The sequence below is a fragment of the Oncorhynchus clarkii genome, chromosome 24 (assembly GCF_045791955.1).
Source record: "Oncorhynchus clarkii lewisi isolate Uvic-CL-2024 chromosome 24, UVic_Ocla_1.0, whole genome shotgun sequence".
NCBI classification, from domain to species: Eukaryota; Metazoa; Chordata; class Actinopteri; order Salmoniformes; family Salmonidae; genus Oncorhynchus; species Oncorhynchus clarkii.
Genome location: NC_092170.1, coordinates 10,673,121 through 10,696,497, shown reverse-complemented (window position 1 = coordinate 10,696,497; position 23,377 = coordinate 10,673,121). Strand labels below are relative to the sequence as shown.

At 41.5% G+C, this 23,377-nt stretch overlaps 1 protein-coding gene across 1 annotated transcript; it reads left to right on the top strand.

Annotated features, from left to right (window-relative positions):
- The first annotated feature begins 933 nt into the window (after window positions 1-933).
- On the top strand, window positions 934-22,585 carry LOC139382556 (myelin protein zero-like protein 2). The gene is made up of 5 exons (XM_071126664.1): window positions 934-1,145; window positions 19,785-19,954; window positions 20,249-20,459; window positions 20,805-20,970; window positions 22,342-22,585. Exons 1-5 carry the CDS (start codon window positions 1,019-1,021, stop codon window positions 22,496-22,498), a joined length of 831 nt encoding a protein of 276 aa, XP_070982765.1. The 5' UTR covers window positions 934-1,018; the 3' UTR covers window positions 22,499-22,585.
- Window positions 22,586-23,377: the final 792 nt, after the last annotated feature.

Genomic DNA, 23,377 nt, shown 5'->3' with positions numbered 1-23,377 from the left:
AATTGAGTCAAATAATATAAATTAGCCTATCAGAAGCTTCTAAAGCATGACATAATTTTCTGGAATTTTCCAAGCTGTTTAAAGGCACAGTCAAATTAGTGTATGTAAACTTCTGACCCACTGGAATTGTGATACAGTGAATTATATGTGAAATAATCTCTCTGTAAACAATTGTTGGAAAAAGGACTTGTGTCATGCACAAAGTAGATGTCCTAACCGACTTGCCACTTGTTTAACAAGAAATTAGTTTTAATGACTCCAACCTAAGTGTATGTAATCTTCCGACTTCAACTGTATGTAAATGTGATATTTCAGTTTGGGATTTTTAATACATTTGCAAAAAATTCTAAAAACTTGTTTTTGCTATGTCATTATGGGGTATTGTGTCTAGATTGATGAGGGGGAAAACTATTCAATACATTTTAGAATAAGGCTGTAATGTAACAAAATGTGGAAATGGTCAAGAGGTCTGAATACTTTCCAAATGCACTGTATGTGGAACAAAAACCCTTTTTTCCCCCTATGGTCTGTCTGGTCTCAATACATTAACAAGTAACCTATCATCAACGAGAGGAGAGATGAGGAGAAGTACTATATGATTAACTCAACAGTGAACAAAACCCATGAATAGCACCAGAAATACAGTCTTGGAATGGAATGACAGTAAAAATGCCCACTTAGCAGAGATAATTAATTCCACTTTGGTTCAAACAACGTTAAGGTTGATTCAACTAGTGTGTGCCTAGTGGGTGTAATCCGAATAATGTAGTGTCTTAACAGGATGGACAAGAAGAGTTGTCAACCTCAACTTGACAAGAATGGAGTAAATGACTCTGCCTGGAAAAGGTCACCGGTGGGAGGGCTTCGAAACGATGAAGGCAGTGGCGAGTTGAGACTTGCCCCATATCGGCTGAGACTGCTAGTCAGTGCGTATTGGACTGGGGTTTACAGACAGTCTAAGCGACAGGTCCAGAATAGTTCACCGAGTTTATAGAATCGAAGTGTCCAGTCCCTTCAGATGTTATTCGGGGGGTTGGTGGGGACTCCACAAGGGTCTGGTCAATTGGGTCGACTCCGGACACCTTTTCCAATGTGCGTAAAACGGTTGTATCTCCTCGTCCTCTTTTCCGGACTAGCAACTTCAGGTGAGTGTGCTGAGAAGTTATTTCGATTTATAGGCCTACTCTACTAACATTGAATGAATCCAAACAATGGAAACTAGTCCAAGAGAACAGTAATTGTGGTTATTAGTAATATCTGGTTATAGCAGTTTAGATCACATGGTTAGATTATGTTTGATCAGTCATTATTCTCCTCCATCCCTCACTCGACACATCATTACGAAGGTATGGTGATATTTGGGAGTAGCTGTTCTATGCATTAGACCAGTGAAGTGGTGAAAACATTTACTCATACTGGTGCGTTAAGTGAAGTGGGAACTTGGGTCCATGCGCTGGTTTAGGGTTGGTCGTCTGAGCATTCCGACGTGATTATAAACTGCAGCTTGGCTATCCCCTTAATGACTTTACCGTATTTGTCGGCATTGAGGCAAAGACACATTGTCTTGAGGCTTCATGCAACATAATTTGTTTCCTGCTTTTGATAATGTATATCCGTGCTTGCGTGCTAGCAAATGGATCCCGAGATTGTGACTGCCCAGTAGGAAGGTCCACCTGTTTCCCGTGAACAAGTCAAAGGATGTCACTAGTGGCTCATATGAGCTACTATCTTGGCAGATGCACAAAGAACCTCGGTGGATCTGTAATAAACAGATTACAATGAAAATAGGTCGAACTTTAGGCTGTTTAGTTATCATGTATACAACTGAGCAAGCTAGACTAATTGCAGTTAGCGTTACTGATATTCCTCTGGAGAACAGTAGAGAACATTAGGCGTATTGAGAGAGGTATGCCTATTTAACCTTGACATAATCTCTGGAAGTGTCCAACTGTGTGCTATAAATGGATTATATGCATAGGTGCAAGCTGCTTAGGTTTACATTGACATCATGTGCCAAGCAATAATTCATTCATATTAACAGAGTGCCTGACTAATTGTGCAAATAAAGATAGACAATATTGAGCAATTTACTGGGAATATTGAGCAACAAACTGTTGACACTTTTGACCATCACTAACACAATGGTATAAACTCTCACTCCTTCAAATGTTCACATACATTTTCTTGATCACAGACATGATACCCCCCCCCCCCCCCTATGGGAATAATTTAGAATTTTTCAAATATCTTGCATTTAGGTTAATAATCAATCTCATGCCTGTCCTCTGCACTATGGAAGACTATGCTTGTGTCAGCACCATGCACAGCTGTTGAGGAACAATCTTGTTAAAGAGGAGTGTATTAATTCACTCTAGGTTGTTTAGGACAACTCTGGGCCAAAGAGAGAAGTTGTTTAGATATTGTAAATATCCCTGTTTCCCTGTTTAGCTAAACCATCAACAGGAAATCACAATACTATTCTGCCATTGGTGATAAATGTTCATTCTTGCCATGACTGGGTTTCCTTTCATAATGTATACCTACGTTTCCTTTCTCCACTTTCCTACGTCTCAAACAGCCTATTTCATGAGCTTGTGAGCTCATGGACACGCAATCATGCATGTGTCGGCTTGTCCTGACAATCCTTGTTTACCATCTTGACACACACACACACACACACACACACACACACACACACACACACACACACACACACACACACGCACGAGTTCAGAGTAATACTGAATTGCCTGTGCTGGTTACGTAACCTCCAGATATTTGGTTGGCCCTTTTAGCATAGTTAATCACATCTAATTTGCCATAATAGAGAAGGGACACTTCTTTTGCGCCCCTGTTATTAGTTCAGGGTCAATATCACTGAGGAAAGTGTTTTGACATGCTAAACAGTCAAAACACTTTTTATGCATAATGTGAATGGGCAGCCCAGAGGCACAGTTGACAGTCACTTGGTCTATCTCAAGTTCCACCCTATAAGATAACCTTATAAAGTTTTTTTCTCTTTCTGCATGAGAATGGGTTTGGCCCTAAGCTGAAACAATGATTTGATCTCATATCTACTTCCCTGTGCATGACAGAGTTGTTGTGGGGACAGTTCCGTTTTTCTCCAAACTATTTGTCAATAATGTAAACAAAAGGAGTTCCAGTCAAATCTAGTGGGTTTCCTCAGGAAAAATAAACCCGTTCCAGTCATTTAAGATAGCTCATCGGAATCATCTGATGTTGTTTATTCATTAATCAGGAAACAGCTAAGTAATGTACCATGTTGGTAACACTGTACTAGACAGCTGACACAACTTGCCATAACCTGTTATAATATGGTCATAACACTGCCATGACACATATTTAGACCTGCTGTGACATATATTGTGTTATTTTATGGCTGGTTATGACACCTACATAAGCGACACCTACAAACCTACCACACAAGGCAAAACATTCCGTTACACCATAGTCTACATGTCAACAGTATGTCTATGTTATATAACATTTTTAAACTGACCATATTAAATTATCATTGTAATTGCGCACACATTGATGTCAGACATGCACCTACCCCAATGCTTTGTTGCTGATGACTGGGATGAATGCAGGAGCAGATTTCAGGAGCAGGACAAGACACCCTCTTTTTGATTGATGACTGACATAAGGGCATGTACGTGATTGGCCAATCTGGCTTTTTGATTATGATGGTCATGATGCTTCTTGACAGTGTCATAAAGTGTATATTCTACAAGTTATTTAAAATATGATCTTAAAAAACAGGACTGTAATGAATTCATTACAACAACAACAAAGGATTTAAGAAACAAACTTTTAAACGAAAGGAGACTTCTTGGCAGGGCAAAAACATAAATTCAGTAACTGTGGAGTTTGACACTCTTATGTAGGTGTCATAACCAGCCATAAAATAACGCAATATATGTCACAACAGGTGTAAATATATGGGCCATGACAGTGTTATGATCATGTTATAACAAGTTATGACAAGTTATGTCAGCTGTTATGTCATATTATGACATGTTATGACACTGGGGCAAAATTACATGTTAAAATTCATTGATCCATTAAAATATCTGCTCCAGAGTTATCCCCACCCCTAAGGCTCTATGACTACCTGTAAATATGGTGTGTGGAAAAGTTTTCTTCCAAGCATTAGAGTGTTATTGGTGTGGGTGGTAGTGAATTTGTTGCGTTGGACCTAGGCCCACTTAAAAGACTTTAAAAAATGCACTTTACTCCAAAACAACAATCTGTGGAGAACTGCTTGAGTCAGTGTTGAGGCCGAGGTGGGAGAGGAGGTTTGATGGATTCAACTTTTATCCTTTCTTATCGTAAAAAACACTTTTCCAGGCCAATACTACAAGATGAATTGTAGCCTGTTAGTTCACCCCTGAATTCGGAAAAAAGGGGGAGAGAGGGCAGGAGGTAGAGAGAGAGAGAAGGGGGTGGAGAAAGAGCGAGAGGGAGAGAGGGAGAGTTTGAGTGTGGTGTGTGTGCAGTAGCATGTATTCATGGATGCCAAGGGAAGCCATTCTTCCCCCAAAAACTTACCAAGAAAAAAATTAACTAAATCATGTCTATCTGTGTTTCATACATTTCCTTCAATTCGCAAGAGGCTGAATGTATCTCACTGGAGAAAGCATCCGAGCGGGTGAAACAGTGCCCCTCTGTCTCTGACAGTATGTGTAGCGTATCTGATGCTGTCTGGTCATAAAGAGCATGGCATTGTTTAACAAAAACATTATTTTACCAGGTAAGTTGACTGAGAACACGTTCTCAATTAGATCAACGACCTGGGGAATAGTTACAGGGGAGAGGAGGGGGATGATGAGCCAATTGTAAACTGGGGATTATTAGGTGACCGTGATGGGTTGAGTGCCAGGTTGGGAATTGTTGCCACCTGTAGCATTGAATGCAAGGGAAGCCAGCGAGCATTTGGCATCCCTTGATAATTAAAAATAATAATAACCAATCAGCGTTGACCTAAACTGAGTGAGCTCAGCTGTAAATGTTCCGGGCCACCAAAAGAAAAGTGTCAAGGGAAGCCAGTTTGGATTTGGCTTCAGACCAATCACATCACAGCCTAAACGTCATTATTGACAGATTTTTTTGTTGTTGTTGTTGCATTTTGTTGTGTTGTTGTCCTCCGGTGGCTAGATGGGGCGGCAGCGTAGCCTAGTGGTTAGTTCAAACCCCCCAGCTGACAAGGTGCAAATCTGTCGTTCTGCCCCCGAACAGGCAGTTAACCCACTGTTCCTAGGCCGTCATTGAAAATAAGAATTTGTTCTTAACTGACTTGCCTGGTTAAATAAAGGTTAAATAAAAAAATACAAAATTAAAGATAGCTAGCTACAATCGTCCCTTTCCTAAATTAGCCATGGATAGAGATAGGGATTCTCCACACTGGAGAATTAAGTACATGTATTATAACGGCGATTCTGCTCCAACCTTAAATTCATACATTGTGCCCCTGGCCTGAGAGAATGGAAGTTCAACATGTAGCTAGATGTAGTCGGCTAAGATTAACTAGCTGGCCTGGTGTATGAAAGGAAGGAAGTTAGGCTAGCAAGCAACTATTTTAGCCAGGTAGCCTAGGATAAAACAACTAAAAGTGTGTACTGTATGACAGAGAAGTTGAAAGGGTGCTTGAATAGTGGAGGCTGCTCCTGTTTTCTTTGCAACTTGCGGTAACTCTCCGTGGTTTTAAATCAATAGTTGTTTAGTAGTCCAAAAGTCTCTGAAACATTAACTTGATTGACCATGCTGTAGGTCATGTACAGTGGGGCAAAAAAGTATTTAGTCAGCCACCAATTGTGCAAGTTCTCCCACTTAAAAAGATGAGAGAGGCCTGTAATTTTCATCATAGGTACACTTCAACTATGACAGACAAAATGAGAAAAAAAATCCAGAAAATCACATTGTAGGATTTTTAATGAATTAATTTGCAAATTATGGTGGAAAATAAGTATTTGGTCAATAACAAAAGTTTATCTCAATACTTTGTTATATACCCTTTGTTGGCAATGACAGAGGTCAAACGTTTTCTGTAAGTCTTCACAAGGTTTTCACACACTGTTGCTGCTATTTTGGCCCATTCCTCCATGCAGATCTCCTCTAGAGCAGTGATGTTTCATCTGACCATATGACATTCTCCCAATCTTCTTCTGGATCATCCAAATGCTCTCTAGCAAACTTCAGACGGGCCTGGACATGTACTGGCTTAAGCAGGGGGACACGTCTGGCACTGCAGGATTTGAGTCCCTGGCGGCGTAGTGTGATACTGATGGTAGGCTTTGTTACTTTGGTCCCAGCTCTCTGCAGGTCATTCACTAGGTCCCCCCGTGTGGTTCTGGGATTTTTTCTCACCGTTCTTGTGATCATTTTGACCCCACAAGGTGAGATCTTGCATGGAGCCCCAGATCGAGGGAGATTATCAGTGGTCTTGTATGTCTTCCATTTCCTAATAATTGCTCCCACAGTTGATTTCTTCAAACCAAGCTGCTTACCTATTACAGATTCAGTCTTCCCAGCCTGGTGCAGGTCTACAATTTTGTTTCTGGTGTCCTTTGACAGCTCTTTGGTCTTTGCCATAGTGGAGATTGGAGTGTGACTGTTTGAGGTTGTGGACAGGTGTCTTTTATACTGATAACAAGTTCAAACAGGTGCCATTAATACAGGTAACGAGTGGAGGACAGAGGAGCCTCAGAGAATTTCTGTGAAAGCCAGAAATCTTGCTTGTTTGTAGGTGACCAAATACTTATTTTCCACCATAATTTGCAAATAAATTAATTAAAAATCCTACAATGTGATTTTCTGGATTTTTTTTCTCTCATTTTGTCTGTCATAGTTGAAGTGTACCTATGATGAAAATTACAGGCCTCTTTCATCTTTTTAAGTGGGAGAACTTGCACAATTGGTGGCTGACTAAATACTTTTTTGCCCCACTGTAACTGTTTGTTACTTGCTATATGTTTTGTGGATTTCAACGGACAGCTGTTGCTCTCCGGTTTTGTAATCAAACAAATGTGTGGTTGAATTTATTCTGCCACTGTGTCTTCTTATTGTCTCGGCCTTAGGCCTATATATCACTGTGTCAAAGCATATGAACTAACAGGTTATAGAGTAAACAACTCAATTATGACAACACATAGGTTGTAATAGGACTTTTTTTTCTGGATTGGCTTCCCTGGTGATTTTACCTATGCACCGTGTGTGTGTGTGTGTGTGAGAGACAGAGAGAGTGAGAGTGAGAGTGATAGTGAGAGTATGTAGCTTGGCCTGTGAATGTAGGTTGTTACCTGAACTCAGCTCCTCCCTTCCACTATGAAAGAGCTCTTGTAAACGTAACCTGTGCTTTTGAAATCTCTGCCCACAAAGGAGCGAGGAGAGTCTTTGTAGTCTTCTTAGGTTTTGTGTTGTTATGTGTAGGAGACCCGGCCCAAGTGTTTCTTTCTCCAAAGCTGTAAGAGAGTCAGGTTTTTTCCGGCGAACTAGGAGTCTGGTCCTAATAGGGGAAGAAAAACTAAACATAGACACGATGTAGGAAATATTGTAATGAACACAATTTCCCAAGTCCGATGGGAGAGCCGTGCCGATCGGTTGCGTTGCCTTACATCGTTCTTCAAGATCCAATGTAAACCCACCTTCTATTCACATTAAGTAACAACAACTCGTTAGATTTGTACCTAGGGTACATTTCAACAGTCTTTTTGGTAAGGAAGGTACTCTGTACTGTGTTGATAACATCCACATGCACTCTCTACTGGAGACTGACACATTAATCAATCAATGACTATAATGCAGCAGATTGATTGATTGAAGTTATTTGATGATTAAAAACACATATAGAGCCTTAACACCGATTTAATAGCTACTGTATGCACGTATTCACAGAGACCTTATAGACTAGAGAGAGAGAGAGAGAGAGAGAGAGAGAGAGGTAAGAAACTGATTTCGGGCTAAAAGATATGCAGGGAGAAGATAATATTGACAGGTTCAAGCAACAGATTTAGAGCAATTGAAGAAACATGTTCATCCCAAAGTATGTCACTGCTGTAATAAATTATATCTACAAAAGTATGAAAATGACTCACAGAATGTGGATTATTCATGCTTTTTTGGCATGGATATTCCTACTTTTTCTGTCTGTCAATCTTGTCTGCGACATACTGCAAGCCCATACTGCAAGCCTACTGCACTGGCATCCTCACGATATGCCATAAAAAAAATCACTGGACAATGGGTGTGGTCAGTAGACGCTAGAAGTCAAAGTCCCAATTCGAAATGTAAACAGAAAGACGGACAAACAAATAAACATCCCCTTAATATCATCATCTCCAATCTCTCTGGCTGTTCCCACTGAATTCCCCTACAGTGTCCCAGCTAGCACCTTTGGCTCCTTGGAAGTTGTGGGAACGTACGTTTTTGGTGTCCCATTGGTTCTGGGAACGAAGCCATACATTTCCTGACCAGTAAAACGAGAAGGGTTTAATTACAGACCGCTCTTTGATATCAAGTTACATCCAGTGATGCTTGCCATTGTTACCTAGCCATTTTTTCACATCGGGACAAAAGTTGTTGACAACTGTAGCATTGTAGCTAAGCCTAACCCTAACTATTTTCCTAACTTTAACCTCATTCTCTTAACCTGCCACACTAATTAATCTAACTTGTCACGTTAATTATCCTAACCTGCTATGTAAACAAATCATCTGTGTCGAGAATAGGAATGACCACATCATGAAATGCCCCGAATTGTGGTCTGACAAAGTTTTGCTATGGTTTCCTAAAAGTTTTCCTTGGAGGTTTTATTAACGTTCTGAGAACACCAATTATAGTTTTTTTTATGGAAAGTTTTCTTAACGTTCTCAGAACAATTTGAGAACATTACTTTCAATAGAAGCATGAGGAAACCTGTAGGAATCATTAGGCTGAAGTACTGAAAATCCCACAGAATAAAGTTTTTTTTTAATGTTCTCGGAACAAGGTGCGAACATTATTTTAAATAGAACCATCTGGAAATCTTTAGGAAACATTATGCTGAAGTACTGAAATTCCCACAGAAGAAAGTCGTTTTTAATGTTCTCGGAACAATGTGAGTACATGACTTTAAAGAGAACCATGAGGAAACTTGTAGGAAACGTTATGCTGAAGTACTGAAATTCCAAAAGAAGAACATTGTTTCGTAATGTCCTCTTTACTATTTGAGAACATTCCCAATGTCAAACCAGTTGGAGAACATTCGTAGAACGTTACAAAAATTGAAATGAAATGTAATAATGTTTGATCTTTTAAGAAACGTTCTGATAAAGTAATGAAATACCATTACATTTTTTTGTGAAGTTCCTTAAATGTGCTGAGAATGTTCCAAAGCCAAGCAACTATCCTGCACCATTCCCATAAAGAAAGGTTATGCAGAAGTACTGAATTTCCCACCTAAGAAACATATGGTTCTCAGAACATTATTCACTAGCTGGGTATCCTGCACATTTCCCAGAACCTTGTGGGAAGGTTGTATACAAAATAATTATAGGACAAATAATTTTAGGACAACCATGCTCTCACCAGGCTCTAAGAAATATATGGTTCTCAGGACATCCCACAAGGTTCTGGGAATGGTGCAGGATACCCAGCTAGGGCATAATGTTCTGAGAACCATATGTTTCTTAGGTGGGAATTTCACTACTTCAGCATCGCGTTTCTTACAGGTTTCCTCATGGTTCTATTTAAAGTAATGTTCTCAAATCATTCAGGGAACGTTAAAAAACAACGTTCTTCTGTGAGAATTTCAGTACTTCAGCATGTTTTCTGCAGGTTTTCTCGTGATTCTATTTAAAGTCATGTTTTCAGAACATCAAGAAAACTTAAAACAAGAAAACATTAGTAATGTTCAAAGAACATTCTAAGAATGTTATCTAAAAACATATACATTCTGTTCTCAGCGTCAATAAAACTCTATCCTCTATCTTGTTCAGGTGTGTTGGCCGCTCCCACTAATTGGCCACACCTGATCTTAACCTTTTTACACACGAGTTCCAAATATCTCTAACAGTAGCCCCAGCATGAGTTGTTTTATGCACGTGATGTCAGAATGCACTCAATGTTCCAAAATGTGATTGTTACGCAACAGGACAGTTAACTGGGCTGAATGCAAATTATCTATAGGCTATGTTCCAACTTGTCAATTTCAAGTTTTATTTTCTAACAACAGTTGGAATTGAGGTGTGTTCCGCCGCTTCATTAACTCCATTTCACTGTTGCAGACAATTTATGTTTGAGGCTTTACTGAACCGGACAAACTTCTATCTTCGAGGAGAGCCTAAGCCATTCCTGAGTGTTTCCGCAGACATTTGCATACATTTGCGTAGTCTTGCACAAACTTTTTCCATGTGCGGCACATTTTCTGGCTGGCGCTCGCATTGCTTTCATTGTTGTTTTCCTTACAAATAATAACTTTGGACATGTGTGCTTTTCTATCAAAGTAAGTGCCTTATTTTCTGTATAGTGTTTCTACTGTCACGCCCTGACCTTAGATATCTCTGTTTTATATGTATTTTGGTTAGATCAGGGTGTGACTAGGGTGGGTACTCTAGTGTTGCATGTCTAGGGTTTTGCATGTCAAGGGTTGTTGTAGTTCTAGGGGTTTTGTATTTCTATGTTGCCCTGATATGGTTCCCAATCAGAGACAGCTGTTTATCGTTGTCTCTGATTGGGGATCATATTTAGGCAGCCCTGTTTCCCACTTTCTGTTGTGGGATGTAGTTTCCTGTCAGCACTCGTTTGTATAGCTTCACGGTTTGTTTTTGTTATTTTGTTAGTTTGTTCAGTGTTTCATTCTTTAAATAAATAAGAATGTACGCATGCCACGCTGCGCCTTGGTCCGATCCTTTTGACGAACGTGACGGTAGCAGACAGTATATATGTATGGAGCATAATGTATTTACAGTTCTATTTACATGTTTTTAAGTGCTGGCGACAAATAATGCATTCTGATTATTGCATAGATTGTAATGGATACCTATGATGTGTGTAAAATACTTTTTTGAAGGTTGTACTGATTATGATGAGCTAATGCTAAGCTATTTGCCAGCTATGTGTGGCGCCATGTTTGTTGACATTATACAATGCATTGTGGGTGTCACGTAAATGTCTGTCAGACCAAAGATATTATAATGAGGTGACGGAATGGTTCACTCATCTTTTGAGTAAACATCCGGAAGTGAATGAAGGGAAGTGAATGATCGTAGATGAAACACCCCTTTCAACATGCATACTGCATATAGACCAAACTTATCTTGTCTCCTGTTATCTTTTGTTGACCCAAAAAAACAAACATGGTGCCGCGCACAAACTACCCATCGTCGGATTACATTCGATTTTTTAGAAAGTGTGTTCTGCCTCTTCATTAACTCCATTTCACTGTTGCATGCAATATATATTTGAGGCTTTTCTGAGCCGGACAAACTTCTCTCTTCGAAATGATCAATGGTGAACTCACCCGTGATGTGATGAATTGTAAATAGGAATTTCTATTAGCTAATTCATATTGTAGTTTCTGACCGCTTGTGTTATGTCAATCTTTCCTCAGTTAGCGCTAGGACTAATATAGCCTCCATTTTCTGGTTTGGATGATTGTGTTATGCTGTCACAACTTCTGTGAATGTCCAAAAATAAACTGGTCACATTCAGGACCAAGCTTTGTAAGGACTGTGTTTGTGCAAAATGTTTCTGTGAAAAAAAAACAGTGTGGCCAGCTGAAAGTGTGGCAACCGACTGTTGCGTCAGTTAAAACTGGGCGTTCTAAATAAGTGTTCTAATCACACCGGTTTGAGGGTAAGCTGCAGGGACCACTGTAGAATGATCACGCTCATTTGTTGGTACATGTCAAAGTGCTTGGTACGTGGTGAGTGCTTGTTTCCTTTTGAAATGGGGTCTGTTTGAATAGACAAATTAAATACATGGCATGCGAGCTCTATCCTGGTGGCGCAGTGGACTGTTTTCACGGCTACAAAACAGAAGATCATAGGTTTGAATCTCATTGATGCCGTGACACCATAAAAAAAGAAACGTGTTTTGCATGATTAATGCTTAATCAAATACATTTTCTTGCTACCTATCTGTGCTTGGAGTTAAAAACAGTTAATACAAACTAAGCAATCAGTGTGTTCTCAGAACAGTTTTTAATTATCTTCAACTAATCTATAATTTATTAAAACCTCCCAGTAAAATGTTCAAGGAACCATAGTAAAATGTTGTCAGAACCTCCCTTCAACCTAGAAATGTAAGTTCCTAGAACAGGTGAAATTTTCACTTCTGTTCTCAGAACGTGTAAAAAACATTCAGTTTTACCAAACGTATTGTATGGCTTCATTCCCAGATCCAATGGCAAACCAAAAAGATACGTTCCCACAACTTCCAAGGAACCAAATATGCTAGCTAGGCAGCTTATAATGTCAACAATTGCTTTCACTTGATAAAAATTCAAATGGTATTCATCTCATAGTGCGAACTTTAAGATGATTACCTAACATACTTGAGTTTGGATGAACCTACTGTAAATAGGTACTGTGTGAGAACCAGTTTAGTCTACCTCCCCTTCCCTTTCCGCTCTCCAACTCCCCCCCCATCCTCCGTGCTCCAGTTTCCTGGTGGAAGATAAATGTGTTGGGGAAGGAGGGTGATGCTGGCCTATGTGCTGTAGCCCCATTCCCCTCACAACAAAAGCCAGTGTGGAGTCTGCTGTGCTGCCTCCTCCTCGTCCTCCTTCTGCCAGCCACGGTCATTAACTGGGACTGATATAGGCCAAGCTAGCCAGCTCGGAGCTCCTAAATCGAGGCCTTTTTCTCGTCCCTGAGAATTTTGCCATTTTCCGAGGCAGGCCCAATCAGTCTGCCGCCACCCACAACATCCCCTCAAGGATTTTGGGCAATTTAAAACACATTAGGGCCAGGGGGAACTGGGTGCGCTCCTCTGGTGTTGGTGATGAAGGAGGGCCCTCTCTGTCTAATGTACAGTGGGGCTGGTTACTGGTAATGTGGCCTACAGGAAGCCCTCTGCGCTGCTGATAAGGAAAATACAGGTTCCTGGGGAGCCGAGCCCAGCAGCTGTTTTCCCAGCTACATGCGTGAACTCATTAGATGAACAAGCATCCAGTCTTTATGGACCCATAGGCTTATAGCCATATCAAAAACCCTCTCAGCACGGGAGGGATGCATTCATTGTCCAATCAAATCAAATCCAATTTAATGCGCTGAATACAACAGGTGTAGACCTTACCGTGAAATGCTTACTTACAAGCCCTTAACCAACAAAGCAGTTCAAGAAATAGAGTTAAGAATATATTTACTAAATAAACTAAAGTTAAAAAAGATGATTTTTTAAAGTAACACAAGAAAATAACATAACAATAATGAGGCTATATACAGGGGGCACCGGTACCGAGTCAATGTTAGTCGAGGTCATTTGTAAAGTGACTATGTATAGATAATAAACAGCGAGTAGCAGCAGTGTAAAAAGAAAGGGGGGGTGTCAATGTAAACAGTCCGGGTGGACATTTGATGAATTGTTCAGCAGTCTTATGGCTTGGGGGTAGAAGCTGTTAAGGAGCCTTTTGGTCCTAGACTTGGCACTCTGGTACCGCTTGCCATGGGGTAGCAGAGTCTATGACTTGGGTGACTGGAGTCTTTGACAATTTTGTGGGCCTTCCTCTTGCACCGCCTAGTATATACAGTGGCTTGCGAAAGTATTCACCCCCTTGGCCATTTTGTTGCCTTACAAGCTGGAATTAAAATAGATTTTTGGGGGGTTTGTATAATTTGATTTACACAACATGCATACCACTTTGAAGATACAAAATATTTTTTATTGTGAAACAAACAAGAAATAAGACAAAAAAAACAGAAAACTTGAGCTTGCATAACTATTCACCCCTCCAAAGTCAATACTTTGTAGAGCCACCTTTTGCAGCAATTACAATCTCTTGGGGAATGTCTCTATAAGCTTGGCACATCTAGCCACTGGGATTTTTGCCTGTTCTTCAAGGCAAAACTGTTCCAGCTCCTTCAAGTTGGATGGGTTCCGCTGGTGTACAGCAATCTTTAAATCATACCACAGATTCTCAATTGGATTGAGGTCTGGGCTTTGACTAGGCCATTGCGAGACATTTAAATGTTTCCCCTTAAACCAGTTGAGTGTTGCTTTAGCAGTATGCTTAGGGTCATTGTCCTGCTGGAAGGTAAACCTCCGTCCCAGTCTCTAATCTCTGGAAGACTGAAACAGGTTTCCCTCAATAATTTCCCTGTATTTAGCGCCGTCCATCATTCCTTCAATTCGGACCAGTTTCCCAGTCCCTGCTGATGAAAAACATCCCCACAGCATGATGCTGCCACCACCATGCTTCACTGTGGGGATGATGCTCTTGGGGTGATGAGAGGTGTTGGGTTTGCGCCAGACATATATTTTTCCATGATGGCCAAAAAGCTCAATTTTAGTCTCATCTGACCAGAGTACCTTCTTCCATATGTTTCGGGAGTCTCCCACATGCCCTCTCTTGGCAGGTTTGTTGTGATGCCATATTCTTTAAATTTTTTAATAATGGATTTAATGGTGCTCTGTGGGATGTTCAAAGTTTAAAAAAAATGTTATAACCCAACCCTGATCTGTACTTCGCCACAACTTTGACCTGTTTGGAGAGCTCCTTGGTCTTCATGGTGCCGCTTGCTTGGTGGTGCCCCTTGCTTAGTGGTGTTGCAGACTCTGGGGCCTTTCAGAACAGGTGTGTATATATACTGAGATCATGTGACACATAGATTGCACACAGGTGAACTTTATTTAACTAATTATGTGACTTCTGAAGGTAATTGGTTGCACCAGCTCTTATGTAGTGGCTTCATAGCAAACGGGGAAGATGTGGATATCGATTAAGGCACCCCTATGCACCTCTCTGATTCAGAGGGGTTGGGTTAAATGCGGAAGACACATTTCAGTTGAATGCATTCAGTTGTACAACTGACTAGGTATTTCCCTTATATGCACATTTTTGTTTTATGTTGCGAAATGTTTTGCTATGGTGTGCCCTAATGAATACAACCCTGTACTAACGCTCATATCTTCCCAGAGGTTTTAGAGTACTAGATCATGATCTGCTTGGTCATTGGGTTGAACAGCATCCCTGGTGCCTACCCATATAAAAGGGGTATTGTACTCTCTACAAAATGTGGTTTGGCTATCCATTTTAACGGGACAGAACACTTCTTCTAATTACACTGAACAAAAATATAAATGCAACATGTAAAGCGTTGGTCCCATTTTTCATGGGCTGAAATAAAATATCCCAGAAATGTTCCATACGCACAAATTTGTTCACATCACTGTTAGTGAGCATTTCTCCTTTGCCAAGATAATCCATCCACCTGACAGGTGTGGCATATCAAGAAGCTGATTAAACAGCATTATCATTACACATGTGCACCTTGTGCTGGGGACAATAAAAGGCCAATCTAAAATCTGCAGTTTTGTCACAAAACATGTCACGGATAAGGCGCAGTGGTTAAGGGCGCTGTACTGCAGTGCCAGCTGTGCCATCAGAGTTCCTGGGTTCGCGCCCAGGCTCTGTCGTAACCGGCCGCGACCGGGAGGTCCGTGGGGCGACGCACAATTGGCCTAGCGTCGCCCGGGTTAGGGAGGGCTTGGTCGGTAGGGGTGTCCTTGTCTCATCGCGCACCAGCGACTCCTGTGGCGGGCTGGGCGCAGTGTGCGCTAGCCAAGGTGGCCAGGTGCACGGTGTTTCCTCCGGCGCATTGGTGCGGCTGGCTTCCGGGTTGGATGCGTGCTGTGTTAAGAAGCAGTGCGGCTTGGTTGGGTTGTGTATCGGAGGACGCATGACTTTCAACCTTCGTCTCTCCTGAGCCCGTACGGGAGTTGTAGCGATGAGACAAGATAGTAGCTACTACAACAATTGGATACCATGAAATTGGGGAGAAAAAGGGGTAAAAATAATTTAAAAAAATAAAATAAAAAAAAAAACATGTCACGGATGTCTCAAGTTTTGAGGGAGCTTGCAATTCGCATGCTGACTGCAGGAATGATCACCAGAGCTGTTGGCAGATAATTTAATGTTATTTTCTCTATCATAAGCCGCCTCCGTTGTTTTAGAGAGTTTGGCAGTACATCCAACCGGCCTCACATCCAACCGGCCTCACAACCGCAGACCATGTGTCTGGCGTCGTGTGTGCGAGTGGTTTGCTGATGTCAACGAACACAATTACATTTTATCAATAGCAATTTGAATGCACAATTGTACTGTGATGAAATCCTGAGGCCCATTGTGAGGCCCATTTTTTTTAAAAGGTATTTGTGACCAACAGATGCATATTTGTATTCCCAGTCATGTGAAATCCATTGATTAGGGCTTGATTAATTTATTTCAATTGACATGGTTGCATGTTGCATTTATATTTTTGTTCAGTATAATAACCTAGAGCAGTCCAATAAATTAGTCATGAGACTAATTAGAATATTTAAATGTTATTATAAAATAAATAGCTTGTCAGATTCATTCCTCAGTCCAATTGATTTTGTTGTTTCATCCTAAATTATTTACAATAAGGTGAAATGATTGTTATTTGTACCCTGTTTGAACTACCATGGCAACACGCACGAAGGCACGCACAGACAGACAGACAGACAGACAGACAGACAGACAGACAGACCCCCCCAAAATGGCCCTGTTGTCACGCCCTGACCATAGAGAGCTTTTTATTATCTTTGTTGGTTAGGTCGGGTTGTGACTAGGGTGGGTTATCTAGGTGATTTATACTTCTATGTTGGCCTGGTATGGTTCCCAATCAGAGGCAGCTTTTTATTGTTGTCTCTGATTGGGGATCATATTTAGGCAGCCATTTCCCCATTGTGCTTTGTGGGATCTTGACTATGTATAGTTGCCTGTGAGCATATTTGTAACTTCACGTTTCGTTTTGTTCGTTTATTGTTTTGTTTTGCTTTGCTTTGCTTTGAGTTTCACTAAGAAATAAAAAGATGTGGAACCCAGATCACGCTGCGCTTGGGTCCACTTATTATAACGAACGTGACACCTGTAAATGTCCTCATTGTTCATGCACCTGGGGAAAAACCTTTTTGCATGGCGAATCCAAGCCTCAGATAGGTCTGTATTGATGTCATTGCATGCCTCATCCATGGCCTGAAGGAGGGTGGTATGCTTATGTCTAATGTGACTCAGTTCACCAGAGTTGTGGGTTCGATTCACACTGAGATCACATACAAAAATGTGTGGACTCACTCACTGCGTAAATGGCATATAAACTGTGTTTTCCAATGCAATTTTAGTAAAGCAGTGTGAAACCCCCCAATCAAGAAGACCCCAGCGACTTAATTTTGTAAACTTATTTACTTATACCTTTGTTACATACAGTTACATTGTTATAATTCTCTAAGTCTTCGGTGATGTTTATAAAGTGTAATACTAGGATGCAAACTCCAAATGGAATACATTTAAACTCCACAGTATATCTGACATGGTACAGGGGTCTTTTTTTTTTAGCCCATAAACATGTGTGTGAGATGTATACATTTTTTCAAAGTAGATTTGTTTAAGATTACCAAGAAACACTCTGGGTGACCCTGATTTAGCCCACTGCAGTAAAAGGATCGTTATTGGATCGTTATTGGCCAAGACAAAGGAGCTGATCGTGGACTACAGGAAACGGAGGGCCGAGCACACCCCCATACACATGGACTGGGCTGTAGTGGAGCGGGTTTGAGAGCTTCAAGTTCCTCTGTGTCCACATCACTAAGAATCTATCATGGTCCATACACACCAACACAGACACGACAATGCCTCTTCCCCCTCAGGAGGCCGAAAATATTTGGCATGGTCCCTCAGCTCCTCAAAGTTATACAGCTGTACCATCGAGAGCATCTTGACTGGCTGCATCACCGCTTGGTATGGAAACTGCTTGGCATCTGACCGCAAGGCACTACAGAGGGTAGAGCGTATGGCCTAGTACATCACTGGGGCCGAGCTTCCTGCCATCCAGGACCTCTATACCAGGCGGTGTTAGAGGAAGGCCCAAAAAAATATTAAAGACTCCACCAACCCAAGCCATAGACTGTTCTCTCTTCTACTGCACAGCAAGCGGTACCCATGCACCAAGTCTGGAACCAACAGGACCCTGAACAGCTAATCAAATGGCTACCTGGACTACCTGCATTGAGCCTTTTTTGGACTAACTCTCTTGCACTTACTCTATGCACACATATGCATACTGATGCCACACACACACACACTCACACATACACATAGACTGCTGCTACTGTCTATCTATCCTGTTGCCTAGTCAGTTTACACCTACCTATATGTACAGTACATAGCTACCTCAACTACCTCGTCCACGGCACATCGACTCGGTACTGGTACTCCCTGTATGTAGTCATGTTATTTTCTACTCACTAAAATATATAGTCATGCTATTTTTATTAGTTATTCACTGTATTTATTCCCCGTGTCACTATTTCTGTTTTCCTTTTTATCTTTAACTCTGCATTGATGGGAAAGGACCCGTAAGTAAGAGTTTCACTGTTAGTCTACACATATTGTCTATAAAGCATGTGACAAATAAAATTGTATTAAGTTATAGTAAAATACATTTTAACAAATGAGAAGACAATCATATCAAAAGTAATGTGATCATTGCATTATGAAAAGCAATGACTTTATATGAACATGTATTGCAATGTGAAACATTTATTTCTAGATGAAACACTGATTAAGTTTGGTGAAAAATGACTGTATGATTTGATTTTGTGGTGTGGTAGTTAGTAAATTGAAAATGTGCTTAGAGTTTTGAAGCAACTGTCTTTTCAATCATCTGTTTTTAGTTTTGTACTAAGAGTTGTGAATCTCATACTTATGGAAATTGCACTAAAGCGATTGAAAACAAATGTAAGATCAGATGAAAACAGAGATGATCAGCCGAGTACTGATGTAATGTTGTTTTGTAGTGAAACAGAAACTGTTGAGTGATTAAGAATGTCTCTTCCTGATTCTGTGTTCGAGTCCAGGCTCTGTCGCAGCCGGCCGCGACCGGGAGACCCGTGGGCACAATTGGCCCAGCGTTGTCTGGGTTATGGGAGGGCTTGGCTGGCAGGGATGTCCTTGTCTCATCGCGCACTAGCGACTCCTGTGGCGGGCCGGCCGCAGTGCACGCTGACACGGTCGCCAGGTGTACAGTGTTTCCTCCAACACATTGGTGTGGCTGGCTTCCGGGTTAAGTGGGCATTGTGTCAAGAAGCAGTGCGGCTTGGTTGGGTTGTGTTTCGGAGGATGCACGACTCTCGACCTTCACCTCTCCTGAGTCCGTACGGGAGTTGCAGCGATGAGACAAGACTGTAACTACCAATTGGATACCAAAAGATAGGGGAGAAAAAAAGGTCAAAAAAAAAAAGCAATAATAGTTAATAATGTCTCTTCCTGGGACTGTGTTTGTGTGTGTAGACCACACTGCAGACTCCATTCTGTGGGTGTCACTCAATCCATTATCTGGAGCAGGGAAAATGCTGCCAATTTTTTTCTCTCTTTAATTTCCAGCATTTTCTCTGTAATGTGTGGGTGTGAGCGTCTGTTGGTACACAAACATCCATAACATACAGTATTGATGTTGTATGTATGTACTGTATGTTATGGATGTATGTTTACTAGTGTTTCTGTTGCATAACTACTATGCTGTGCTGTGTTCCTGTGGCTTCAGGCGTGTTACCGGTCAGTGGGATGAGGGTGTACACGTCGGGGGAGGTGGAGGCGGTGAACGGCACAGATGTGCGGCTGAAATGTACCTTCCAGAGCAGCTCGCCCATCACCCCAGCAACGCTCACTGTCTCATGGAGCTTCCGCCCCCTCGAACCTGGCCGTGAGGAGTCAGTGAGTCACCCTGGCTGATTGTAGAACCCTCTGGGTAGTTCAGAGACTGTGTGTGTGTGTGTGTTTATAGTCTGCATTCTGTTGTTTGTCAAGGACCTCTGAGTCAACCATCAACCTCCTTGTCAGCGTCATTTAGGAATCTAGCTGAACCGTTTAGAAAAATGACCTTGTTTTGGAAACGCTATTGTTGGAGAAGCTCTATTAGAGGCGACAATCTAGTAAATTAGATGCAATTAACTGCCCTCTAATGAGATGCAATTTGATCTCATTAAGCATTGTGCCAATATATGCCAGGTGTTCTACTACCATGAGAGGCCTTACCCTCCCCCAGAAGGGCGTTTCCATAAGCGGGCGACATGGGCGGGTGATATCATGGGCTGGGACGCCTCCATCGTGGTGCGTGAGGTCAAGTTCACCTACAACGGGACGTTCAGCTGCCAGGTGAAGAACCCTCCGGACGTCCACGGCAACACGGGGGAGGTGAAACTGACCGTGGTCACCACAGGTTAGTGTCTGTCTACTGTGAAGCGTACAAGGGTGCTGGGTTAAAATATACTGTAGCCGTGTCTGCTGTCCAATCTTTGGCCTCAGGCTGTGAAAACCTCACAGCAATCTTTACAAAACCAATCTGGCCCATTTGTCATTTATTCAATCCAGCAGCTCCCTTCTCACAGTAGGTATGAGCTGACATTGTAATGGGATAATATGTTTGCTGTTGATACATTAAAAAAAATCCTAAAACATCCCATAAGGTCATCATCATGTACCTCCCCTGGGAATCAGCCATCTATTCCTGTTTGAGTAGAGAGTTTCCATTTAGTCTATTTATTTCCCCCTCTTTTCTTTCCAGCCTCCTTCTCTGAGATTGTCATTCTGGCTGTAGCCATCGGGGGCGCCATCATGCTGATGGTCATCCTCCTCGTCATCATCATGTCAATAAGGCAATGTCTCAAGAAGAGACAGGAGGAGTGGGTGGAGGAACTGCCTCGCAGAGAGAGAAAGGACCCTACAGTGTGGTAAGACAGAGAGAGCGAGAAGGAGCGAGAGAGAGTGGGATCTCTCCAACCTGTCTTCCCTCTGGCTGGGCTCTGTGGTGCTTACCTCTGGGACAGGGCTCAGTCAATTGCTCTGTCTGCGTGGACACTCTCCTCCGAACCTAGCTTTGGAACCAAAACCTGGACTTATCGTTGGGCAGATGTTTTTACAAAGAGCAGACTTCAATGCTAAAAGTGCCTTAGAATACTACTGTAGATTATCCATCTGCTGGATCCTGTATCTTACCGCCATGCACCTTCTGGAAAGACAGTAGGCCTGCATTAATATTTTCCTGTATATCAAATGGGCTTCTTAACACATTTCCTGTTTAAGTGTAGATGTTTTATGAGATAGTTGTGGAAAATAATGTACAGTATTTCTATTGTGATTTACTACTACCAGTTTCAAACTCTTAACATCTGCCAAATCATTTTCCAATCGCATAGGACTTAGTAAGCCAATGCCCAGGGTTGTATAGGTACCAGCAGTCTCTCTCTCATCTGGCTCAATGCATTTCAACCACAAGTCCACGACAAGATGTCTTTACATTTCTGTCTTAGTTTATTTTGTTTGATTTTGTCCTGAAGTGATTTTGTATTTCTAAATTGATGTGGGGTTTTTTATCAGTGAAAATGTTCAACTACTGCAGAAATACTCAAAATGCTGTCAATATTCACTGCAAGACCTAAGGCACTTGCTTAAAGCAGACATTTCTCAAATATTATAATCAACATACAGTTGATTATATCAACATTGTTAAATCATTATTTTCAAATTATTAAACATTTCAAATAATTGACTATTTCACTATGACTGTCACTGTATTGTAGTTTTTTCACCTTTAGACGGTTGAAACCTTATGTGTCTGTTTTAGACAGTGCAATTATGGTCAGTTGAACACATCAAATTCTATATCAGTAGTGTTCTTTATCTATGGTCTATGGGTGAAGGGACTACTTTGCCTCTCATTCTGTTGGGTTTTCAGATCCCTCTGCATTGGGTGCTTCTTTAGGTTTCAATTTAAACAACGTCATGTGTAACCACATATGCCTCACCAACAAAAGCCAAATCTACTACTTGGCGATGAAAGTATTTTTCTTTTACAACAACAAAATCCAGACCAATTGATTGATCCCGATCAAACATGGTGTTCCAAGATGGTATCGCTTGAAGAATTGCTCTTTTCCTATTCATTGAAGAGGTGGCCGCCTCTCATCTAAAAGGCAAATTAATGCTCAACCTTTCCCGATTTTGATCTCTGCGTGTGCGTATGTTCGTGTTTGTGTGTGTGTCCCTGTTCCTGGCCTTGTCCTCTGCGTGTGTGTGTGTGTGTGTGTGTGTATGTGTCTTAGCCACCCTGCATGGGCCATCCACCTGTATATGGACGATGACGTGCTAGAGGTTGACAGCTCGGACGGTATGATCTCTGAGGCCAGCACTAAGGACCCCAGTTCCTCTGAGGAAGACGACAGGAGCTCTGACTACGACGGAGGTGATGACTCTGACTGAGATAGGGACAGTGGCACCACAGGAGGTTGGTGGCACCTTAATTGAGGAGGATGGACTCGCGGTAACGGCTGGAGCAGAATAGGTGGAATGGTATCAAACACATCATTTCCATGGTGTCCATGTGTTCGATGCCATTCCATTCGCTCCGTTCCAGCCATCATTATGAGCCGTCCTCCCCTCAGCAGCCTCCTGTGAGTGACACCGCTAAGCAGGGCTGGTTTAATGCAGGGTCTTACAGGGACTGAAGCCCCTTGGCCCAAGCCCGTAGTGCGCCCAAGAGACAAATATATATATATATATTCAACTAAAATATATACAGTATATAGATATATATATATATATATATATATATATATATATATATATATCACAGGAGGTTGGTGGCACCTTAATTGGGGAGGACGGGCTCATGGTAATGGCTGGAGCGGAATAAGTTGAATACACCAAACACATGGTTTCCATGTGTTTTATGCCATTACATTCGTTCCGTACCAGCCATTATCATGAGCCGTCCTCCCCTCAGAAGCCTCCACTGATATAGTTATATTATTATTTATCCAACCACAGGAGCCCACTCTCAATGTTCAAAATACCTGAGGCTAATTTAGCCACAGAGGATCAATAGTTTCAAAAAAAGAACTGTGGATAAAGTTTTATCACAAGCCCATACAGGTAACTCCTAAAATAAAGTTAACATAAAGTGTCTTAAAAGGCATCGATTCTACAAGTTGACCTAAATCATGCCAGGAAAATGCACCCCACACCATAACATATACTTTGTGTCTTTCATTACTCAAGTATTTGCTTTATTTTGGCAGTTACTAGTATGTTTACAGTCGGGAAGGCTGCAATTTAGGCAGCAAGCGCGCCAAATATACA

Bases quoted from the DNA above. Each gene is read 5' to 3' on its own strand.
- LOC139382556 (XM_071126664.1), top strand. From the start codon at position 1,019: ATGTTATTCGGGGGGTTGGTGGGGACTCCACAAGGGTCTGGTCAATTG. The intron at 1,146-19,784 runs GTGAGTGTGCTG...CTGTGGCTTCAG, and splicing joins TTCCGGACTAGCAACTTCAG to GCGTGTTACCGGTCAGTGGG. The intron at 19,955-20,248 runs GTGAGTCACCCT...AATATATGCCAG, and splicing joins AACCTGGCCGTGAGGAGTCA to GTGTTCTACTACCATGAGAG.